Source organism: Empidonax traillii, unplaced genomic scaffold (genome assembly GCF_003031625.1).
Source record: "Empidonax traillii isolate 1590-97213 ecotype Southwest subspecies unplaced genomic scaffold, ASM303162v1 scaffold448:size1359114, whole genome shotgun sequence".
Classification (NCBI taxonomy): domain Eukaryota; kingdom Metazoa; phylum Chordata; class Aves; order Passeriformes; family Tyrannidae; genus Empidonax; species Empidonax traillii.
Window position 1 is genome coordinate 62,385 of NW_020955641.1, and position 17,866 is coordinate 80,250.

The 17,866-nt window shown below is 61.4% G+C and overlaps 3 protein-coding genes across 6 annotated transcripts; 2 read left to right on the plus strand and 1 right to left on the minus strand.

Annotated features, from left to right (window-relative positions):
- Nucleotides 1-934: 934 nt before the first annotated feature.
- FKBP1A (FKBP prolyl isomerase 1A) lies at nt 935-3,524 on the plus strand. Its single transcript, XM_027894989.1, has 3 exons — nt 935-1,085; nt 1,846-1,998; nt 2,505-3,524. Exons 1-2 carry the CDS (start codon nt 975-977, stop codon nt 1,972-1,974), a joined length of 240 nt encoding a protein of 79 aa, XP_027750790.1. The 5' UTR covers nt 935-974; the 3' UTR covers nt 1,975-1,998; nt 2,505-3,524.
- Nucleotides 3,525-5,487: 1,963 nt separating this feature from the next.
- SDCBP2 (syndecan binding protein 2) lies at nt 5,488-8,459 on the plus strand. 2 transcript variants are annotated; one of them, XM_027895009.1, is made up of 9 exons: nt 5,488-5,660; nt 6,304-6,369; nt 6,456-6,531; nt 6,763-6,866; nt 7,039-7,200; nt 7,413-7,588; nt 7,665-7,836; nt 7,959-8,050; nt 8,142-8,459. In XM_027895009.1, exons 2-9 carry the CDS (start codon nt 6,316-6,318, stop codon nt 8,194-8,196), a joined length of 891 nt encoding a protein of 296 aa, XP_027750810.1. In that variant the 5' UTR covers nt 5,488-5,660; nt 6,304-6,315; the 3' UTR covers nt 8,197-8,459. The 2 variants fall into 2 exon arrangements, with proteins under 2 accessions (XP_027750810.1, XP_027750811.1); XM_027895010.1 differs by lacking the exons at nt 5,488-5,660; nt 6,456-6,531 and having other exon boundaries at nt 6,353-6,369.
- A 111-nt stretch (nt 8,460-8,570) lies between these two features.
- On the minus strand, nt 8,571-15,047 carry SNPH (syntaphilin). 3 transcript variants are annotated; one of them, XM_027895007.1, is made up of 4 exons: nt 14,613-15,047; nt 13,658-13,759; nt 11,851-12,000; nt 8,571-11,044 (listed from the first exon to the last, which is right to left on the minus strand). In XM_027895007.1, the coding sequence occupies exons 1-4, from the start codon at nt 14,873-14,875 to the stop codon at nt 9,907-9,909; spliced, it is 1,653 nt and encodes a 550-aa protein (XP_027750808.1). In that variant the 5' UTR covers nt 14,876-15,047; the 3' UTR covers nt 8,571-9,906. The 3 variants fall into 3 exon arrangements, with proteins under 3 accessions (XP_027750808.1, XP_027750807.1, XP_027750809.1); XM_027895006.1 differs by having other exon boundaries at nt 13,658-13,858; nt 14,613-14,747; XM_027895008.1 differs by having other exon boundaries at nt 13,658-13,858; nt 14,350-14,690.
- Between the last annotated feature and the right edge of the window lie 2,819 nt (nt 15,048-17,866).

Below are 17,866 nucleotides of genomic sequence, written 5' to 3' on the forward strand. Positions count from 1 at the left end.
CAGACACATTTTCCCTTGCCCATGTGCCCTGGCAAAGGGAAGTCGTTCTGCCCTAGGCCTTCCTGGGAAAGTTTGGTTTTTCAAGACCGCAGTACAGTTTCCAGCCAGGAAAACAGTTTTTTTTTGAGCTGTTTTGGGAAGTGAAGAAGTGAAAAGCATTTATTTGGAAGAGAGTTTTATATTGCTCTTATCATATGTGGTTTATTGTACAGGTTGTGTTAATGGCAGCTGGAGCTGCCTTATAGGAGCTGGCCAGTGGAGTTACTGCTCCTATAAGGCAGCGCCAGCTCCAAGATTCCCCAAGAAGGTCAGGCAGGGAGCAAGGGAGGGGAGGAAATTCCTCCTTAGCTCATGTTGGGGAGTTATATTTAGCTCTGGGGATATCAGCCTGGCTCAGCTCTTGCAGGGGAACGAGGGCTGCCCCAGGCACTTGGTGCTGCCTCTCCCCCTTTGTCATTCCTGGCTCCGGGAGGGATTTGGCACAGAGCAGCAGGACACAGCTGGGCATGGGAGGGCTGGAGGCCGGTCGAAGCCTCCAGATGGGGCACTGGAGCATCATCAGTGTTTTGGGTGACTGAAGGTGGAAACCTGGCGAGGGGTGAGAGGTGTGTGCTGGTGTGATAGGAAGCGCCAGGTTGGATCCTGCTGCCTGACGAACAGCTGGCAGTGGTGCTGTGAGGTGGGCAAGGTTTTCTTCCCCTCCTTTCCTCTGCTCCCCTTGGTCCCAGCCCAGAGGACCACTTTTCTTTGGGCCAAGAACCATCCTGCCCTGCCCCAGGCTGGGTGATGCCCCACGGGCTTTCCCCTCCAGGACCTTTGTGAAGATGTTTCAGGAGGCTCAGCTGAGACACATCTTTGACTCAGAGCCACGTGAGCTGTCCCAGGGTTGACTGTCACAGGTCACAGCAGCTTCACGCTGGCACGCGTGGCTCTGTCCCTGTGTCACCATCATCTCCCTCCCTCTCTCCCCAGGTATGCTGGAGGATGGGAAGAAGTTTGATTCCTCCCGCGACAGGAACAAGCCGTTCAAGTTTGTGATGGGCAAGCAGGAGGTGATCCGCGGCTGGGAGGAAGGAGTCGCTCAGGTGCCTGGAGCTCCTCAGAGTCACGGTCCCCGTGCCGGGCTGTGCCGAGCCGCGCGCCAGGAGCTGCAGCGTGGGCAGCGTTCGCTGTGTGCAGCTCGTTCCCTATTTTATTATTTTTTTTTTATTCTATTCCCCTGTGATTTCCACCCCTCCACCCCCTCGGCGCTGGGAGGTGTGGGCGCGAATATCACCTTCTGCATTGCCACCTGCCAGCTGGCGGGGATGGAGCCGGGCCGGGCCCCAGCAACACCTACGGCGTGTCGGTGACTCAGCGGTGACATTTCTCCACTGAGTCAGCTCCGAACGAGCGCGGCGGGAGCGCTCCGGCCGCCCGGGCTGTGAAGCCCACGCGGAGGGAGGGCTGGTGGGCACGGCACAGCTGCAGGCTGTGAGCCCACACCAGGGAGGGCTGGTGGGCACGGCGTGGCGCTGGCTCCTGCCTGTGTGACTGCACCCGCTCCATGCCGTGCTGGGGATGTGAGCACAAGGGTGACAGTGGCTGGAGGGAGTTGCCTGCCATTCCCTGCCCTCACCTGCGTGAAGGACATCTCAAGCTCTGCTTGTTTTCCAGCCCGTGCTGCCTGCCTTTCCCCTCTGACGTTCTTCCCATTCCTCTCCTGCCCCTCTGGTTTGTTCAGCCCAGGTCCTTGCTCTTGCCTAATGCAGGGAAAGCAGTGGGGACAGGTCTGTCCCTCCTCTGTCACTCACCTGGTGGTTGTGCCCATCTCCTGACATCCCCGTGTTTCTATCCCTGCCCCAGATGAGCGTTGGTCAGCGGGCAAAGATGACCATCTCCCCAGATTACGCCTACGGCTCCACTGGCCACCCGGGGATCATCCCGCCAAACGCCACTCTAATTTTTGACGTGGAGCTCATGAAATTGGAATGACCCACCCCAGCACCCTGTCCTCGGGTAAGGAGGGGCAGCTGCTGGCAAGGGGGTGTGTGGACTGGGGACAGCTCAAGGCCCCTGTCTTTAGTCTTGGGACAGTGTGGGAAGGTGGGATGGGGGTAGGTGGCAGGAGGAGTGGGTGGCAGTGGGGAGTATGAGAAGGAGGGGGGCTGTGGATAGAAGTTGCTCTTGGGAGTCTGGTGAGCTGGGGATCAGATCACTGTGGTGGTAAACGCCTGGCAGGGCAGGTTTGTGCCATGGATGAGTTGCGGTGCTGGTTGTCTGTGCCTCGGGTTCCATGTGTTGTGTTGCTGCACTGCGAGGCTGGGCTGCTGCTCCCCCTGCTGCCTCTCATGCTGGTGGTGCTCGAGGCTGATGGTGCGAACAGGAGGCTTTGATTATGGCCCCTGGAGCTGGAGCATCTCTGCTATGGAGACAGGATGGGAAAGCTGGGGTTGTTCAGCCTGGAGAAGAGAGGGCTCTAGGGTGGGCGGCCCTGTCACGCTGCCTCTCCTCTCTCCCCGCAGGTTTGGCACATGGAGGAATCCAGAATCTCAGCTTCAAGAAGAGTGCACATGACTTTGTACGGAGCCTTTCCTGATAGTCCACTACACTCATTGTATAACCTTACACCTTGATTGAATGCCTTTGGTCACTAAGCTTTGCGTCTGACTCTTCCTCCTCGTATCGTGTTTTTATGTCTTTTTAAACTATACGCCGTAAACCTCAACTCTTTTTGGGTCAAGTTCTTAATCTTATTTTGGTTCCAGGTGTAGACTGCGTTTTCCCAGTAGCACGCAGATGGGCTGACCTTAGATAGGAGTAATTTGAACAAAAGGAATCCCGTTAGTTACTTGTTTTGGTGCAGATTTATGGTGTTTCCGAACCAGAAATTGCTGCTGCTGCAAAAGCCATAGCAGAGTGAGCCCGTTGAGGTTAAAGGGATGCAGAGAGCAAGGTAGCACTAGGATTGTTCATAGGAATTCTGCCTGGAATGGGACAGCGAGGGAGCAGCCTGGCCTTTCCCTGTTCTCCATGCAGGGAGCAGCATCAGGGAAGGGGGGCTGCTCTTCCTCTGCTTCACCCTGCCACCGAGTGAGCCTGCCTTCCCCCCAAGCCCGCTTTTGGATTTAGAGAGTTGGGTTTCCATCAGAGCTCCACCACACCCTGAAAATCCCATAGCATGGAGCATTCTTTAAAGAGAAAGGAAAACAGCGGGCAAAGGGAAGGTGCCGTTAGCAGGGGAGGTGATGGGGGCTCAACTCAACAAAAACACCCTTGTCCTCCCTCCCTCCCCTGGGAAAGGAACCACCAGCCCCCTGCTGTCCCTGCTCTGAGCTCACCTGCCCGTTCTCTCCTGCCACCTGATGCTGGTCATCACCGCTTGCCTGGTCTCACAGGACGCATTGCTGCCCACCCCGTGCCCCCTCCCTCTGCTCTGCCCAGTCCATTGGTAACAGAAATTCCCGCCGGTCACTTCCTTCTCCGCCGCACAAAGGTATCCAGTTTATTATTGCAATAAAAACGCTTTATGCTGGCTTTTCTCAGCCCTGTGTCCTGGAGGTTTTTCCCTTGCCCGTCTGTCGCTCGGCACAGCAGGGGCTGGGCTGGGCTTGAGGGGTGCTGTGGGTGCTGTTTGGGCTGCTGTGGGTGCTGTTGCTGCCTCACAGGGTGCTGTGGGTGCTGCTCTGCGCTCCCAGGGTGCTGTGCCAGGTTCATGGGGGGCTGTGGGTGCTGTGCCAGGTTCATGGGGTGCTGTGGATGCCGTGCCAGGGTTGTGGTGCTGTGCTGGCGTGCCTTGGTGTGAGGCTCAGGTGCTCAGCTCTGGGAGCACAGTGGGATGCCTGGGGCTCCTGGGCTCTGTGGGGAGCTGATGGCGGCCTGCTGGAATTTGCATAATTAATTGCCTCACCATAACCTATTAAAGCGTTTCCCTCACAGCCTCGTGCCTTTGCAGGTGTGATTCAGCCCAGACTGGGAGCATGAAGGGCAGACTGATGTGTGTTCCCAGGGTCCCTTTAGCTCTGGGGAAGCCTGTCCACACATCTCCCTGGATTTATCTTGGCTGATTTTGGGAGCTGGACATGGCACATTGGACACGGCACATCCCCTGCTTTGGGCTTGGCTGCTCCAGCTGTGGATGTTGTGTGTGTAGGAGCTGCCTGGGCACCAGCACAGGCCAGCGCCCGCTCCTTGGCTGGCGGCCTTTGATCCGTGTGCCACGACTGATAACACAGCCACGGTTGATAACACAGCTCCAGAGCAAAGTTTGTGTGTGACAGCAGGGCCTGGAGGGAACTGCAGCCCTGGGGCAGGAACAGCTCGGCCACTGGGATGCATCCAGGAATACGGGGCTGTGCAGGATTGGGGCCAGGCTGTGCAGAAATTAGCACTGCCCTTAATTGCTGGTCGGTGAAGCAGAATAGGAGCTGCTGGGGCACCAGCAGCCCACTCTGCCCTTGGCTGTGGCTGTTTCTGGGCGGAAGCTCGAGGCCAGCTTGGGTTTCTCTTCCTGCAAAGCCTTTTGCTTTAATTATTAACCAGTGCCAGGCAGTGCCATGGCCTCTGGCTGGGGATAAGCCAAGGCTGGGGAGAGGCTTGGGGGACCTTGCTGACCTTGGGCCTGCAGCCCCCTGCATGGCTCCCACAGCGCCAATAAGTGCAGGTGGGATGTAGGTCCTTCCAGGTCTGGTTTTAGGGGGGATGAGGGTTTTGGGGAAGGGACAGACTCCTGGGAACCATCTGTGTAGGACTTTCCCTGCCGCTGGCACTCGGGCTATTCTCGTCCCGGGCTGGCCACGGCAACCAGGGACCATCCAGTTAAAAATAACACCAGTAAATAAAATGCTTCCTCCTGGTCTGGCATGCAGGAGAGGAGGCACAGGGAGCTGGGACGTACCCGGCCACGGCTCCACAGCAGGACTGGCCCCAAGCCAGAGAGCTCTGGGCTGGTGCCACCGGCTGTGGGCCCAGCTGAGCACCCTCAGCACCCACTGTCCAGCCCCTGAGGACACGGTGTCCTGTGGCATCCCCAGTGCGGGCAGCGGGATGTCACGGGTGAGGGCTGGATCCCAGAGTGACACAGCGATGTCCCCATGGCAGTGGGGTGCCACATCCACCCCGTGCTGAGCTCTGCGCTGGGTCAGTTTTTCCACCTGTGGTGTGGGACTCCCACAGGGCTGTCACGCCTGGCACGTGTCCCAGGTGACAGCTGGAATGGTGCAGGTCACGGCTGTGTCAGCCCCACGTGCCCGGGCAGTGAGGTGTCAGCAGGAGCCACCGCCCACGCAGGGGCTCCTGGTAGGGCATCCCCTTCATCCCCCAGCAGGGCCCGTGGAGCCCAGGATGGGGTGTAGTGGGGGGCCCCCACTTGGGGGGGCCAAGCCGTGTGCTGGGGCTGACAGGAGGGGTGATGCAGGGCGGAGAGTTGGGCTACAGGCCCATCCCTGCTCCTCCAGGATACCCAAACCCACGAAAAGCCATCCCTGTCCTCATCCCAGTCCCTGTCCCCAGGGCCCTGCAGTGTATTGCCTTCACCTTCCACTTCCTCTTCCTCACCTATGCCCTATCTGGCGGGGGAGTGCAATCAGCTGAGGCTGCCTGGCCCCTCCCTGGGCTGGGCACGGCTATAAAATCCAGCGGCCAGGAAAAGGGTGTCACAAGGATCTGGGAGCTGTTGGCAGGTGAGTGCTGGGGTGCCAGGGTTGGGCTTGGACAGTTTTGTCCGTTGGATGCTGCTGCCAGCCCTGAGCTGTGGGTGGGATCCCTCCTGGTTACCGCAGGGCTCAGCTGGGTCTGGATTTGTCCCCTACCCCCCAGTTTTGGATGATACTTTCTGGGGAATGCAGCGCTGTGGGGCAGAGCTGGGAGGGCACAACCTTGCCCTGGGCTCAGTATGAAGTGCACTGGGGACAGAGGGGGCTGATGAGGGACAGAGGGGCTGTTCCCGTGGGATATCCCTCTCTCTTGTCTGGATGATGCCAGGCTGGCCCCGCAGGGCAGGTGGACATGGGGAGCAGAGGGACTGATGGGAGGCACAGGGGCTGTTCCCACGGGATATCCTATGAGTGATGCTGGGATGGCCTCACTGGGCAGGTGGACACGGGGAGTGGGACCTGCCACCAGCAAAGCAAAGCCAGGTGCCTGTGCCTGGCAGCCACCCCTGTCCCAGCCACCGGGAAGTGGTGGAGGTGGTGGCTCTGGTGACACATCCTTGAGTCATGCCAGAGGCTCCGGGTGAGACAGCCCGTCTCAGACACCTGGGCTGGGAGGGAATGCTTGGAGAGAGGCACCCCAGGCCCTGAACCACCCCATCCCTGTCCCCAGGCAGCAGCAGCGATGGCAACGCTCTACCCCTCCCTGGAGGACATGAAGGGCCATCAGGTCCTGCAGGTCAGTGCCAGCTCAGCAGCATTTGGGGGAGTGGAGGGTGCACAGGGTGGGGGGCGCAGCACTGAGCAGACCCCATCTCTTGGCAGGCACAGGCAGCTGCCGGGGTGAGGACCCCCCCCACCACCGTGGTGACGGAGAAGCCAAAACTCACCTCGGGCACCGGTAAGGTGGGGCACGACCAGCTTGTCTGTCCTGGGGCTGTGGGGGGAGGGTGATGCTCACCGTGTGGGGGACTCAGCTAGGACCCCCCAAAACTCAGTATGTGAGCAGGGGATGCAATTTGGGGGTTTCTTTCTGCTGGCCCATGGTCCCAGGGGGCTCATGGGGTGGAGGTGGCAATGGCTGTGGGTTGGGGACCTCAGAAGCCGAGACCACCCTCGGTGTGTCCCGCAGAGCTGCCTGTGCTGTACCCCAACCTGGCCGAGCTGGAGAACTACATGGGGCTCACGCTCTCCAGCGAGGAGATCCAGAAGAACCTGCACCCGGGGGACAACACCGTAGGTGTCTGGGCTGGCGGCTCTCCCTGCCCCGCACGGGGTCCCCGTGCCATGGTGGGAGTCCTTTTGGGTCCGCATCCTGCCTGGGGAAAGCACGCAGCATCCCCTGAGGGCTGAGGTGCACAGGGCCCCGTGTTCCCCCCATTTCCACTGACCCCTGGTTCCGTCACAGGCCCTGACCCCTGTGGGCCCCACCCCGGGCCAGCTGATCGCCCCCCTGAGCGGGAACAGCGCGGGGCTGCGGCGGGCAGAGATCAAACCGGGCGTGCGGGAGATCCACCTGTGCAAGGACGAGCGGGGCAAGACGGGGCTGCACCTGAAGAACGTTGACCAGGTGAGGGGCTGGGCAAGGCACAGGACAGCGTGGCACGATGTGACGTGGTGCGCTCGTGGCATAAGCGTGACAGCGCCTCATGGCACGGTGTCTCATGGCACGGCAATGCATGGCATCAAATGCCACAGCCTGCCACGGCACGGCACAGCAGGGCGCAGATGGCACGGCACGGCACACCGTGGCACCGTGCCACCGCTCCTCTGTGCCCCCAGGGCATCTTCGTGCAGCTGGTGAAGGCCAACTCGCCAGCGGCGCTGGTGGGGCTGCGCTTCGGGGACCAGGTGCTGCAGATCGACGGCAAGAACTGCGCGGGCTGGAGCAGTGACAAGGCACAGCGGGCACTGAAGAAGGCGAACCCCGAAAAAATCGTCATGGTGGTGCGGGACAGGTGAGCGGGTGGCAGTGCCGGTGGCAGCGCCGGTGGTGGCGGTGGCGGTGCCGGCACTGACCGTGCTCTCCCACAGGCCTTTCCAGCGCACTGTCACCCTGCACAAGGACAGCACCGGCCACGTCGGCATCGTGGTGAAGAAGGGGAAGATTGTGTCGCTGGCCAAGGACAGCTCAGCCGCCCGCAACGGGCTCCTCACCAACCACTGCATCTGTGAGGTGAACGGCCAGAACGTCATCGGCATGAAGGTAGGGCTGTGCCCTGCTGGTGGCACAGGATGTGCCCAGGGAGTTCAGGATGTGGCCAGGGAAGCTGTGGGGGTTCTGAGCAAAGCTGGGCACCCTAAAACCCCCCCTGCTCTTTCCCGCAGGATAAGCAGCTCACGGAGGTGCTGGCAGGGGCTGGGAACGTGGTGACGCTGACCATCATCCCCACTGTGATCTATGAGCACATGGTCAAACGGTGAGAATGTGGGGCCGCAGGGACCCCCACACCCCACAAGGCCCCCTGGGTTCCCCTCACTGATCTCCCCTCCCTCTCTCCCTCTGCCCAGGCTCTCATCAGGGCTGGTGAAGTCGTCCATGGACCACTCCATCCCTGACCTGTGATGCCATCGCTGCCTTTCCGGGGACCTGACACTGGAATCCTGGAGGAGCTGCTGAGGGGACACCACAACACTTCAAAAGAAGCTTTTTTAGCGTGAAACTCCTCATTGCTCCAGAGGCTGGTGGCTGCTGGGTAGTTCTTCCTCTCCTCGGAAGGGGTGGGGCAGGTGTCCTGTCCCAGGGTCCCCATGTCCCCGTGTCCCTGCTCAGGCCAGTTCCCCTCAGGGTGGACGCCAAGGGCTGGCTCCAGCCAAAGCAGACACAGACCCAGCGACGTTTATTACATCCACCACAGAGAGCGAGTACAGGACAGGGGAAACAAGAAGAGGGGGGTTACAGCTTTTTCAGTTCTGTATTTAAAAAATATATTATATGGATTTGTCCTTCAAATATAATCGTTACATTTATTTCTTGGCAAAGCTTTGGATAGTCTAACAGACGTGTACACAGATCCACAAATACATTGCACGAGAGGCGAATATCCCAGCTCCACTTCCATCTGCCCCGGCTGCCTGGACCCTGCTGCTCCCCGGATCTTTTCCCCGGCACCTGGTGCTGTGCTGGTGGAAGAGCTGCTGCCCCCACTGCCCCCCAGCACAGGCAGAGCCGGCGGATGGGGGATGCAGGGAAGCGTGGGGCACGCAGGATGTGGCGCGCGCCCCTGTAGGGACCGGTGTGTGGAGCATCGCCAGCTCCCAGAGCACCCGGCCAGTGGCACCCGTGGGTGGGGGAGTGGGGTTGGGGTGGGGTGGGGTGGGGGGGGAAACACTGTTAGTTCAAGTCACGAAGAAACCACAGACATTCGTGGGGTGGGAGCGCGGCGCGTCCGGGGGGAACCCCAAGTGCCGCGCCCCAACAGCCCCGCTGAGCAATCCTTGCTGTCTTTGCGTCTCAACAACAACAAAAAAAAGGCATTTTTCTGGAGGCCACCAGCAAAGCGGGGATTTGGGTGGGCCGGGGGGGCAAAGGGCTTGGCTCTGCCTGCATGGCACTGCCCGCACCCCGGCAAAGGCATCCGAGCTCCAGCACATGGTGGGATAACCGGCATCACCGCTGCCAAAACCATGAGAGGCCCCGGACCCGCTGTCTGGTGGCCAGAGTCCCAACAACCAGGCTTCAGTCTGTACCCAAAAAAAAGTGAATATAGTGCAAAGCAAAGGGAGGGAGAGCCCATGGCTTCCTTGGGGCGCTCCGTGCGTGAGCCACAGCACAGTTCCATCCCCGTGTGGGGAGGCATCTCCTAGGGAATGGGCAGCTGGACTGAACCGCTCCGGAGCTGGTTCCTGTTTCTGGGCAGGATCCCCCCATCCCCTGCCCACAGACAGACTCTGTACCTGGAGCAAGGAACCACTGCACCCCCAGTGATCCCCATCAGCTGCTTACCATCAACCGCCCATGTCAGGGCTGGCCCTCGGGACAGCCTGGGGACAACCGAAAAGCAAGTGTGATGGAGGGAGAGCCTGCCCGGTGGGTGCAGCCCCCCACAGCCACACCCATGGGCATGGGCAGGGGTGTCCATCAGCAAAGGGTGACTTTTAGTGCCCCTCTTCCAACAACAGTTCTTTCCATCCTCCAGGACAGAGCAGCTGGAAGGGGCAGCACACCCCGATGCACCCACAGACCCCTCCACCCCTTCCCACCCGCCAGTGCCACACCAGGGTTTTACAATCAGAAGTCGGGTCCATGGGGGCGGGTGGGGGGCCTCGGGGGGGGTCAGGGCTGGGCGCTGCCGCCGGGGCCAGGGCTGGCAACGGGGCGACAGCCCATCCTGCGGATGGAGTGGAGAGCGACGGTGCAGCAGCCCCGCAGCAGGGAGCTGATGTTGTAGATGGGCTGGCCCTGCCGCCGTTGCGAGCGGCACAGCCAGGCCACCGTGGGCACCGCCGGCACCACCACTGCCAGCAGATCCACGATGAAGTGGCGGCTCCAGTAGCTCTTGGAAGGGTTGTTCTCGCAGCCGGTCGCCTCTGTCAGCTCCTCCTCTGCCACGCAGGCGATGGCCACAGAGGGGCTGGCGCTGGGGGGCTGCCGCACCGCCGGGTTGCAGGGGACACCGCCCTCAGCACCGCTACCTGCCGTCGTGGCATCGGACTCAGCCACCAGCATGTCCGTGGCCCCGGAGGGGTTGGCGAGCTCAGGGACGGGCATCGTGTCTTCCATTTCGGAGACCCAGGCGGAGGTTGGGCTGCCCAAGCTGCAAGCCTGGGACTTCATCACCTTCTCCAGGATGGTGTCCAGGTCGGGCTGGCAGGGCACGAAGTCCGTCTGGATGGCCCGCTCCTGCATGCAGCTGGCCTGCACCCCTGCCTCCACGCTGCCCCGCAGTCCCAGCACCTTCTCGTAGGTGTTGCTGGGGGGCAGGCGGGTGCCAGGCTCAACCCCCACCTCCAGCGGGTCCGTGTGGCCCGGAGCCTCCTCCATCCCCACGAAGCCACTGTCGGCCCCCTCGTCAAGCGAGATGGTCTGCGAGCCCCCCACGTTGCGGTCCCCGGCCCCCTGGTCGCTCAGCTTGGTGTAGGTGGAGCTGCGGGTGAGGGATCGGGCTGGGGACCCCCCGGCCGACTCGCCGGCCCCCTCCTCCTTCAGCGCCCCGTTCTGAGCCACCTCCATGCTGTGCAGCAGCGTCTCCAGCTTCTTGTTCTGGATGTTGATGTCCACAAAATACTTCTGGAGGCCCTTGTCCTTCTCCAGCAGGTTGTTCTTCACTGTGTCGATGACCTGCTTCAGCTGCTTTATCTCCTTGCGGGCCTCCTTCAGCGCCAGCTGGGCCTCCACGCGGTGGCACTCCTCCTCGATCCAGTCCTCCTGCATCCGTGACAGCTGTGTCTTCAGGTCCTCGATCTCAGCGTCCCTGCGGAGATGGGAGGGCACCGCCACAGCGCTGAGGGGGCTGCGGGGACAGCCCCGTCCTCGTGTGCCCAGCACTGAGATGGAACCGGATCACCCATGATCCGGTGTCTGGATCACTCATGACTGGATCCAGTGGCTTGAGGACCCTCAGGAGCAATGCTAAGGACCTCAGGGGGGTGCCACTCAGGGACCCCGAGGAGGGATGCTCAGGGACCCTCAGGAGCAATGTTGATGGGCCCTTGAGAGTGATGCTCAGGGACCCTCAGGATTGATGCTCAGGGATTCCCTGGGAGCGATGCTCGAGGATCCCTAGAAGTGACGCTCAGCCTTCTCCCAGAGGGACTGCAGCGCCCAGGGCTCCCGAGGGCTGCGTGGGGGTGGGCAGGTGCCCTGGGCAGGCGCGTGGCAGCTGGCATTCCAATGAGGACATGCCTAAGCCCGAGAGGAGCAGATGGGGATTAGCCACCCTCTGACGCTGAAATTCAGCAAAAGCACGGCAAGGACTTAACCAGGGCGAGGGGAGAGCGCAGCCACCACAGGTGGGACGTGGGGCTCCATGGGCCCCCCTAATCTGCAGCTCCTGGGCTGGAAGGGCAGCAGTGCCAGGACCCCTGCAATGCCACAGTACAGCTATGACCTCGGCCCCCAGGCATGAGCCCGGGGACAAGATGCTGTGCTGGGAATCGAGACCCCCAGAAGGACCAGTCCCAGACAGGAGCTGCCACAGCAGGTGGTGATGGCCGGTGCCAGGACCCTTCCCGGCGGCTCCCGTGCCAGGGAGTCAGTGCCTGCTGCTCCCGTGCTCACCTGTCCTGCAGCCGCTCCTGCGTGTCCTTCAGGCGAGCCTTCAGGTGCCGGATGCAGACCTCCTTCTGCTGCAGGGGGGTCAGGTACTGCTCCGGCGTCGGTGGCTTTATCCCATGGTTGTCACTGCAGAGGTTGTACTTGGACGAGCGCCTGCAGGGACACGGGTGTCACCCACCGCCAGTGCCAGGGTCGGCACAGGCTCGGCCCAGGAGTACCAACCTGCTCCCGGGGGTGCAGCCCCACAGCACACCCCGAGGGAGCCCTGAGAGCAGAAGGGGCAGGATGGGTGCCTGAGGGTGCTGTGCCACTGGCAGGAGGAGCAGGGTGGGTGTCTCAGGTGCTGTGCCACTGGCAGGGGGGGTAAGGTGGGTGCCTCAGGTGCTGTGTTGCTGGCAGGAGGGTAGGTGCAGTCCCTAGACCCACTGGTGCTACTGGTGGGCACTGAGCCTTCTGCGGAGCTGGGGATTTCTCTAGGGCACAAGCAGAGCTGGGAGCAGGTGGGCACCAAGGTCTCTGTGGGAGCTTTCCAGGAACAACTGACGTGGATGGAGACCCCAGAGTGGGATCAACCCCATCAGGGATGGAGGCAGAAGATGGGGAATAGAAGGGTTTGGGATGGAGCAGGTCTGGAGATGGTGGCTGTCCTGCCCCTGGAGAACAAGCCAGGGCATCCAGCATTTGCTCCAGGCTGGGCCAGCAGCACATCTGGACCCGCCTTGTGCCACCAGTGGCACTGGGGTGGACGAAGTGACATCTCTGGCCCAAAGCCTAGGACAGTGCATAGAGCAGGGGCTGGTCAAGGAGGCTGGTTTTGCAGATTTAGGGCTACATGGTGGGCTGGGAGGCACATGGAGAGCTGGGAGCAGCACGAGCGGCTCCTGCATGGCAGGGGGGGAACCGAATTCCCTGTGCATGGCAGCAGAGTGGTGAGAATTCCCTGTGCATGGCAGCAGGGTGGTGGGAATTCCCTGTGCATGGCAGGGGGCCATCCCAAAGCCCCCATGGATGGCGGCCAGCAGCCCAGCAGCCTTCGGCCAGGGACAGAAGCATCATGTTAGAAGCATCCAGGCAGGACTGTGGCCTTGGAATGCCCCATGGCAGCAGGATGGCCACTGCCATGGCCAGTTGCAGTTGGGCCCTGATCACCATGTCACCCTCGGGCCCTTCAGACCCTCCCAGACTGACTCCACCTCCGGGAGCTGGAAGGTGGCTGGGGAGAGGCAGGATTTGGGCCTCACTCCCTGGAGCAGTGCACCACGGGCTGCTGTGCCCGAGGGGTGGGGCTGGTGCTCGTCCCACAGATCGGTGCCAGCTGCCTGTGCCCCAAACACACCAGCAGCTCCCTGCTAAGAACCCAGGGTGTGCCACCAGCTCTTGCCAAACCTTTGCCAGGCAACACAAGGGGATGGAAGCAGAAGTTCTTGCTCTCGTGCCTTTGGTCTGGAAGGATCCAGGTGCTCCTTGGAGTGCGGGAGCGGCAGGAGGGAGCGTGCAGCGCGCAAGCCACAGCCACAGCAGGACGGAGGGGAGGGGATGACGAGGGTCCCTGAGTGGCAGGCAGGGGGACAGGGAGGGACACAACACAACAGCAGCAGCGGAGAGGTTTGGAGGAGGATAGTGAGGGTCTTTGGAGACACGCCAGCAGCTCTGCCAGCTCCAGCTCCCCCAGCCACCACGCGCACAGCCTCACTCCACCGGGCCCTGCGCTCCTGTCCCCGCCGGGCACCGGCACCGGCAGCGTGGGGGGGCTGCTCCCCCTGCCCGGGGGCACCCGGCAGCCACCCTGGGGCCACGGGTGATGGGTTACCTTGGGGTGGGGCTGCTGTCGCTGCCCTTGCAGGAGCCAGAATTGCTGCTGCTGCTCAGCGAGGAGGTGCCGTAGGTGTCCCTCCCGGGGGGCGAGGGGCGCCTGGAGGCAGGGAGAAGAGGCTGTGTCTCAGGCCGAGTGGCTGAGGGCGCTGAAGACTTAAAGAAGGAGGCAAAGCCACTCCGTCCATAAACCCCGCGACTGCCAACCACCACACCGAGAACACACAAGACAAAAGGACAAAACAAACAGCAGGGATCAAAATGGCACGGACATGGTGACGGGCACAAAGGCAGGGCTTGGGGGGGGGGGGATGCCCACCCACTCCCCCCTCCCTGGCGTGGCAGCCCCTGGATGCTGGCACAGCATCCTTGCACCCTGAGGACCTTGGGAGCCCCTGGGACCCCCCGGGAGCCCCTTGAGAGTCCCCTGGGAGCGTGGCCCCGGCAGAGCTCGAGCCACGTCTGCCAGAGCATCCCCTCCACGTGGGCAGCTCTGCCTCTTCTCCCTGCCCATTCTGGGCCTCTACCTCCATAACAGCAGTCCAGGCCATGGAGACATCGGAAAGGAACAAACGCTTTTTTTTCCTCCCTTTTTGTTTGCCTCTCTCACTCCGCTCGAGGAGAGGCTTTCCAAGGGCTAACACACCTCCCAGTTTCACTGCCCCAACCCCAGCGCTCTCCACCACTCACTGCCTGCCTTCGCCCAGATGGACGGTGGGGTCGATCCTGGCTGTGGCACAGACGGACAGAGGGACGGGGAGTGCAGCGCTCAGGGGGCCACATGCACGGACAGGGAAGTGCTGTGCAGTGGGCAGCGCCATGCAACCCCCCAAAAGCTGGGCTGGGGGTTCGTGCTGCGGAGTGGCAGCTGGTGGTGGAGGTGTGGGGATCATCCCCTCCCGGCTGCAGGCGCTGGTGCCCGGTCCTGGGGCCAGAGGTTGAAGCATATTCACCTTCGTGATCCCGTGGACGAGCGTCTGCTCCCCGGCATGGACATGGCCGCGGTGCCACGGGTCCTGGGCACGGGGAACTGCGGGTGAAGGCAACAGAGAGAGAGGAGGTGAGGGCAGGAACGCAGCCCCGGGGAGGCAGAGACCCTGCAAAAGGAGAGGTCTGGCACCAGGGCACCAGTGTAGTCCTGAGGGCCACCAGTCCCAGGGCAGATGGGGACAGCATCCCCTGCACATCTGGGCTGTGCTTCCTGCTGGCCTCCCATAGCCTGGGAATGCTGGGATGCAGCATGCCTTGGGCCCACCAGGATGCTGGGGGCACAGGGCGAGGGTGTTCTTAATTGAGAACAGAAGCAGAGCAGGTGCCTGCCTGCCCATGGTCTGGAGCTCCTTTCCCACCAGGCTCCAGACACGGGACAAGATTCCCCGTTCCTCCAGATCCCCATCCATGCCAGAAGGAGGGTATGCCACAGGGACACAAGGTGCCTGCAGTGGTGGCATTACTCAGGGCAGAAGTGGGACAAGGGCTCTGACACCCGTCCCTGGACCTCCCTGGGCAGGCAGCTCTCCCTGCAGTGGGATGGGTGCCTGCTCTTCCATAATTAAGTCCAAATCACGCATTCAGCAGTGAAATCAGGTGAGGAAGAACAGATCCCTGCATGATGAGGCAGCAGGAGCCAATCCCTTGGGAAACACAGAGCCTGCTTTCCTGTAAATAAATAGGCCAGATCCAGGGGCTTGCAGCACCTCGGGCACACGCAGGATGTCAGGGAGCAAGGGAAGCATCCGCTCAGCACCCACATCCTGCCAAACATCCCAAGGCACCGCTGGGATCCCCGCTGGGCTCACACTCTGCCAGGGAAGGACGGGCTGAGGGCACCGCGTGGCCCCCCCTCCCCGTCCCCAAGCCCATTCACAATGCCAGCATTTATCCCAGATTTTGGCAGAGCAGCGCGAGCGATGGGACCAGCCAGCACATAATCGATGGGTGACAGGAAACACTCGGTGCTGCTGGCCCTGCTCCCAGGGACTGCAAGGAGTGGGACAAGAGGGGAGGCAGGAGAAGAGGGGGGGGCACGGTCAGCTCACCCCAATGCAGCTTTCTGCACTTGCCACCCCAGGGGTTTTTTTTCCAGGCTGCCTCAAGGCCCACCCTGGCCAGTCCAGGCCTCTGCTTTGCCCAGGATTTGCTGCTCCCTGATCTCCAAACCAGGGCACTGAAGAGCCTAGAATGCAGCCACAGGGCACCCCCAGCCCCAGCCAGGGGGGTGCCAGCACCCCTGGGACACTGCAAGAATGAGTTGGGGGTTCTGCTGCTCCGACCTGGGATGGATTTGCCAGGAGATGACCTGGGCAGGGGGAGGTAGCGCCCTGTCCTGCTGGATCACTGCTCCCGAGTGGCTGCGAGCTCTGCTGCCGCAGCAGCGTGAATCAGCATCCACGGGGAGCCGAGCGTGGCCAGCAGGAGCATCCTCCAGGATTCTCCGGCATCCTCCGGCAGCGCCATGACGGGCTGCTGCACAACCTGCACTCCAACAGCTCTCCAGCAGGGATTTAGGGAGATGGGTGGCCACCAGGGTTTGACTCCTTGCCCTCTCACAGCCCCAAGCCCTGTGTCCTGGGTCCTGCAGCCCAGTGATATCTGTTATCAGCCCAGTGGTATCCCAGTACCCGCCTAGTGTGCCCAGCACTCGCCCAGTGGCATCCCAGTCATATCCAGATCTTTCCCCACAGATGGCACGTGTGTGTCCAGCCCTTGGGGCTCCTGAGATCTCCCCATGCTGCACCCCAGGCCCCCCCCGCCAGCATCCGCAGCCAGGAACGGCTCAGTGGGGAAGCCTGGATTTGACCTCGTGTCTGAGGAGCTCATTTCGTTCTCTTCCTCCTCCCACTGCTGCAGACTCGCCTGGTGCCCACGCCGAGGCTCAGCGCCTCCCACAGCACCCAGGGTGTCTGGAATTCAATCACCGGCAATAAACTGTCACTGTCTTTAATCCCAAAGAATCAACGGGCCACTTCAGTCTCTCCCCGGAAGCCTCACCATGCCCAAGGGCTGCCCAGGGCAGGCAGGGTGGGCAGACTCAGCACCAGCACCGAACACACCCCTTCCCACGTGGTACATGGCTCCTGAAGGCTGAGGAAATTATTGATCTGCACTCAGAATTACCCCCGTCACATGGACCAGGATGAGCAGCTGCAGCACCAATGGAGCCTCACTAGGAAGCCAAGGAGAAATCCAGGATTAACTCCGGTCTAGTGGGTGGCATCCCTGTCCATGGAGGGGGTTTAGAATCACAGAATGGTTAGGGTTGGAAGGGACCTTAAAGCTCATCTCATTTCAACTCCCCTGCCACAGACAGGGACACCTTCCACTAGCCCAGGTTGCTCCAAACCCCATCCAACCTGGCTTTGAACACTTCCAGGGATGAGGCAGCCACAGCTTCTCTGGGCAACCTGTGCCAGGGCCTCAGGACCCCCACAGGGAAGAATTTCTTCCCAATATCCCCTCTAATCCTGCTCTCTGTCAGTGTGAAGCCATTCGCCCTTGTTCTGTCACTCCAGGCCCTTGTCCAAAGTCCTTTTCCCGCTTTCTTGGAGCCCCTTTAGGCACTGGAAGGCACTCCAAGGTCTCCCTGGAGCCTTTTCTTCTCCAGACTGAACAACCCCAGCTCTCCCAGCCTGTCTCCAGAGCAGAGGTGGTTAGGACAATTCCTGGACAAGATACTGGGGGCACCAGAACCAACACATTCCTGGAGCCTCCAACGGCAAAACTCCCTGTGAGTCTCCCAGCATGTGTGGAACAGGAGGGGAGCACTTATAAAAACACCACCACAAACCAGGGCTTGTTCCATGCACTGGAATTAGCCTGGGGAATTCCTGATAAATAAAAGCAATGAGCCTGAACAAGGAAACAACTGGAGCTACAGCATGAGAAGCAGATCCCCCAAGGAGGGCTGGGATGCAGAACTGGCACAAGACTCCCACACCACCACTGTCCTGGGGTGGGTGACCATAGGGCACATCTCCAGGTGGGTTCCACCAGCCACACAGGGGACTTGGGGCTTTGCCAACCCACTGATCACACCATGACAGTGATGCCAAGGGCAAAGGATGGCAGAGCAGTGACAGAGCAGCGGCAGAGCACCCCGAGGCTCAGCCTTGTGCCCCAGAGGAAGATTTTCCCAGGAAGAGCAGCTCAGCTCCTTTTTGGGATCACTGCCCTGCAGAGATGCCTCTTCCCCACCAATCCTGCCACT

Bases quoted from the DNA above. Each gene is read 5' to 3' on its own strand.
- SDCBP2 (XM_027895009.1), top strand. From the start codon at position 6,316: ATGGCAACGCTCTACCCCTCCCTGGAGGACATGAAGGGCCATCAGGTC. The intron at 6,532-6,762 runs GTAAGGTGGGGC...TGTGTCCCGCAG, and splicing joins AAAACTCACCTCGGGCACCG to AGCTGCCTGTGCTGTACCCC. The intron at 7,837-7,958 runs GTAGGGCTGTGC...TCTTTCCCGCAG, and splicing joins AGAACGTCATCGGCATGAAG to GATAAGCAGCTCACGGAGGT.
- FKBP1A (XM_027894989.1), top strand. From the start codon at position 975: ATGCTGGAGGATGGGAAGAAGTTTGATTCCTCCCGCGACAGGAACAAG. The intron at 1,086-1,845 runs GTGCCTGGAGCT...TCCCTGCCCCAG, and splicing joins GGGAGGAAGGAGTCGCTCAG to ATGAGCGTTGGTCAGCGGGC.
- SNPH (XM_027895008.1), bottom strand. From the start codon at position 14,606: ATGCTTCAACCTCTGGCCCCAGGACCGGGCACCAGCGCCTGCAGCCGG. The intron at 12,001-13,657 runs GTAACCCATCAC...GTGTCCCTGCAG, and splicing joins GACAGCAGCCCCACCCCAAG to GCGCTCGTCCAAGTACAACC. The intron at 11,045-11,850 runs GTGAGCACGGGA...CCATCTCCGCAG, and splicing joins CAGGAGCGGCTGCAGGACAG to GGACGCTGAGATCGAGGACC.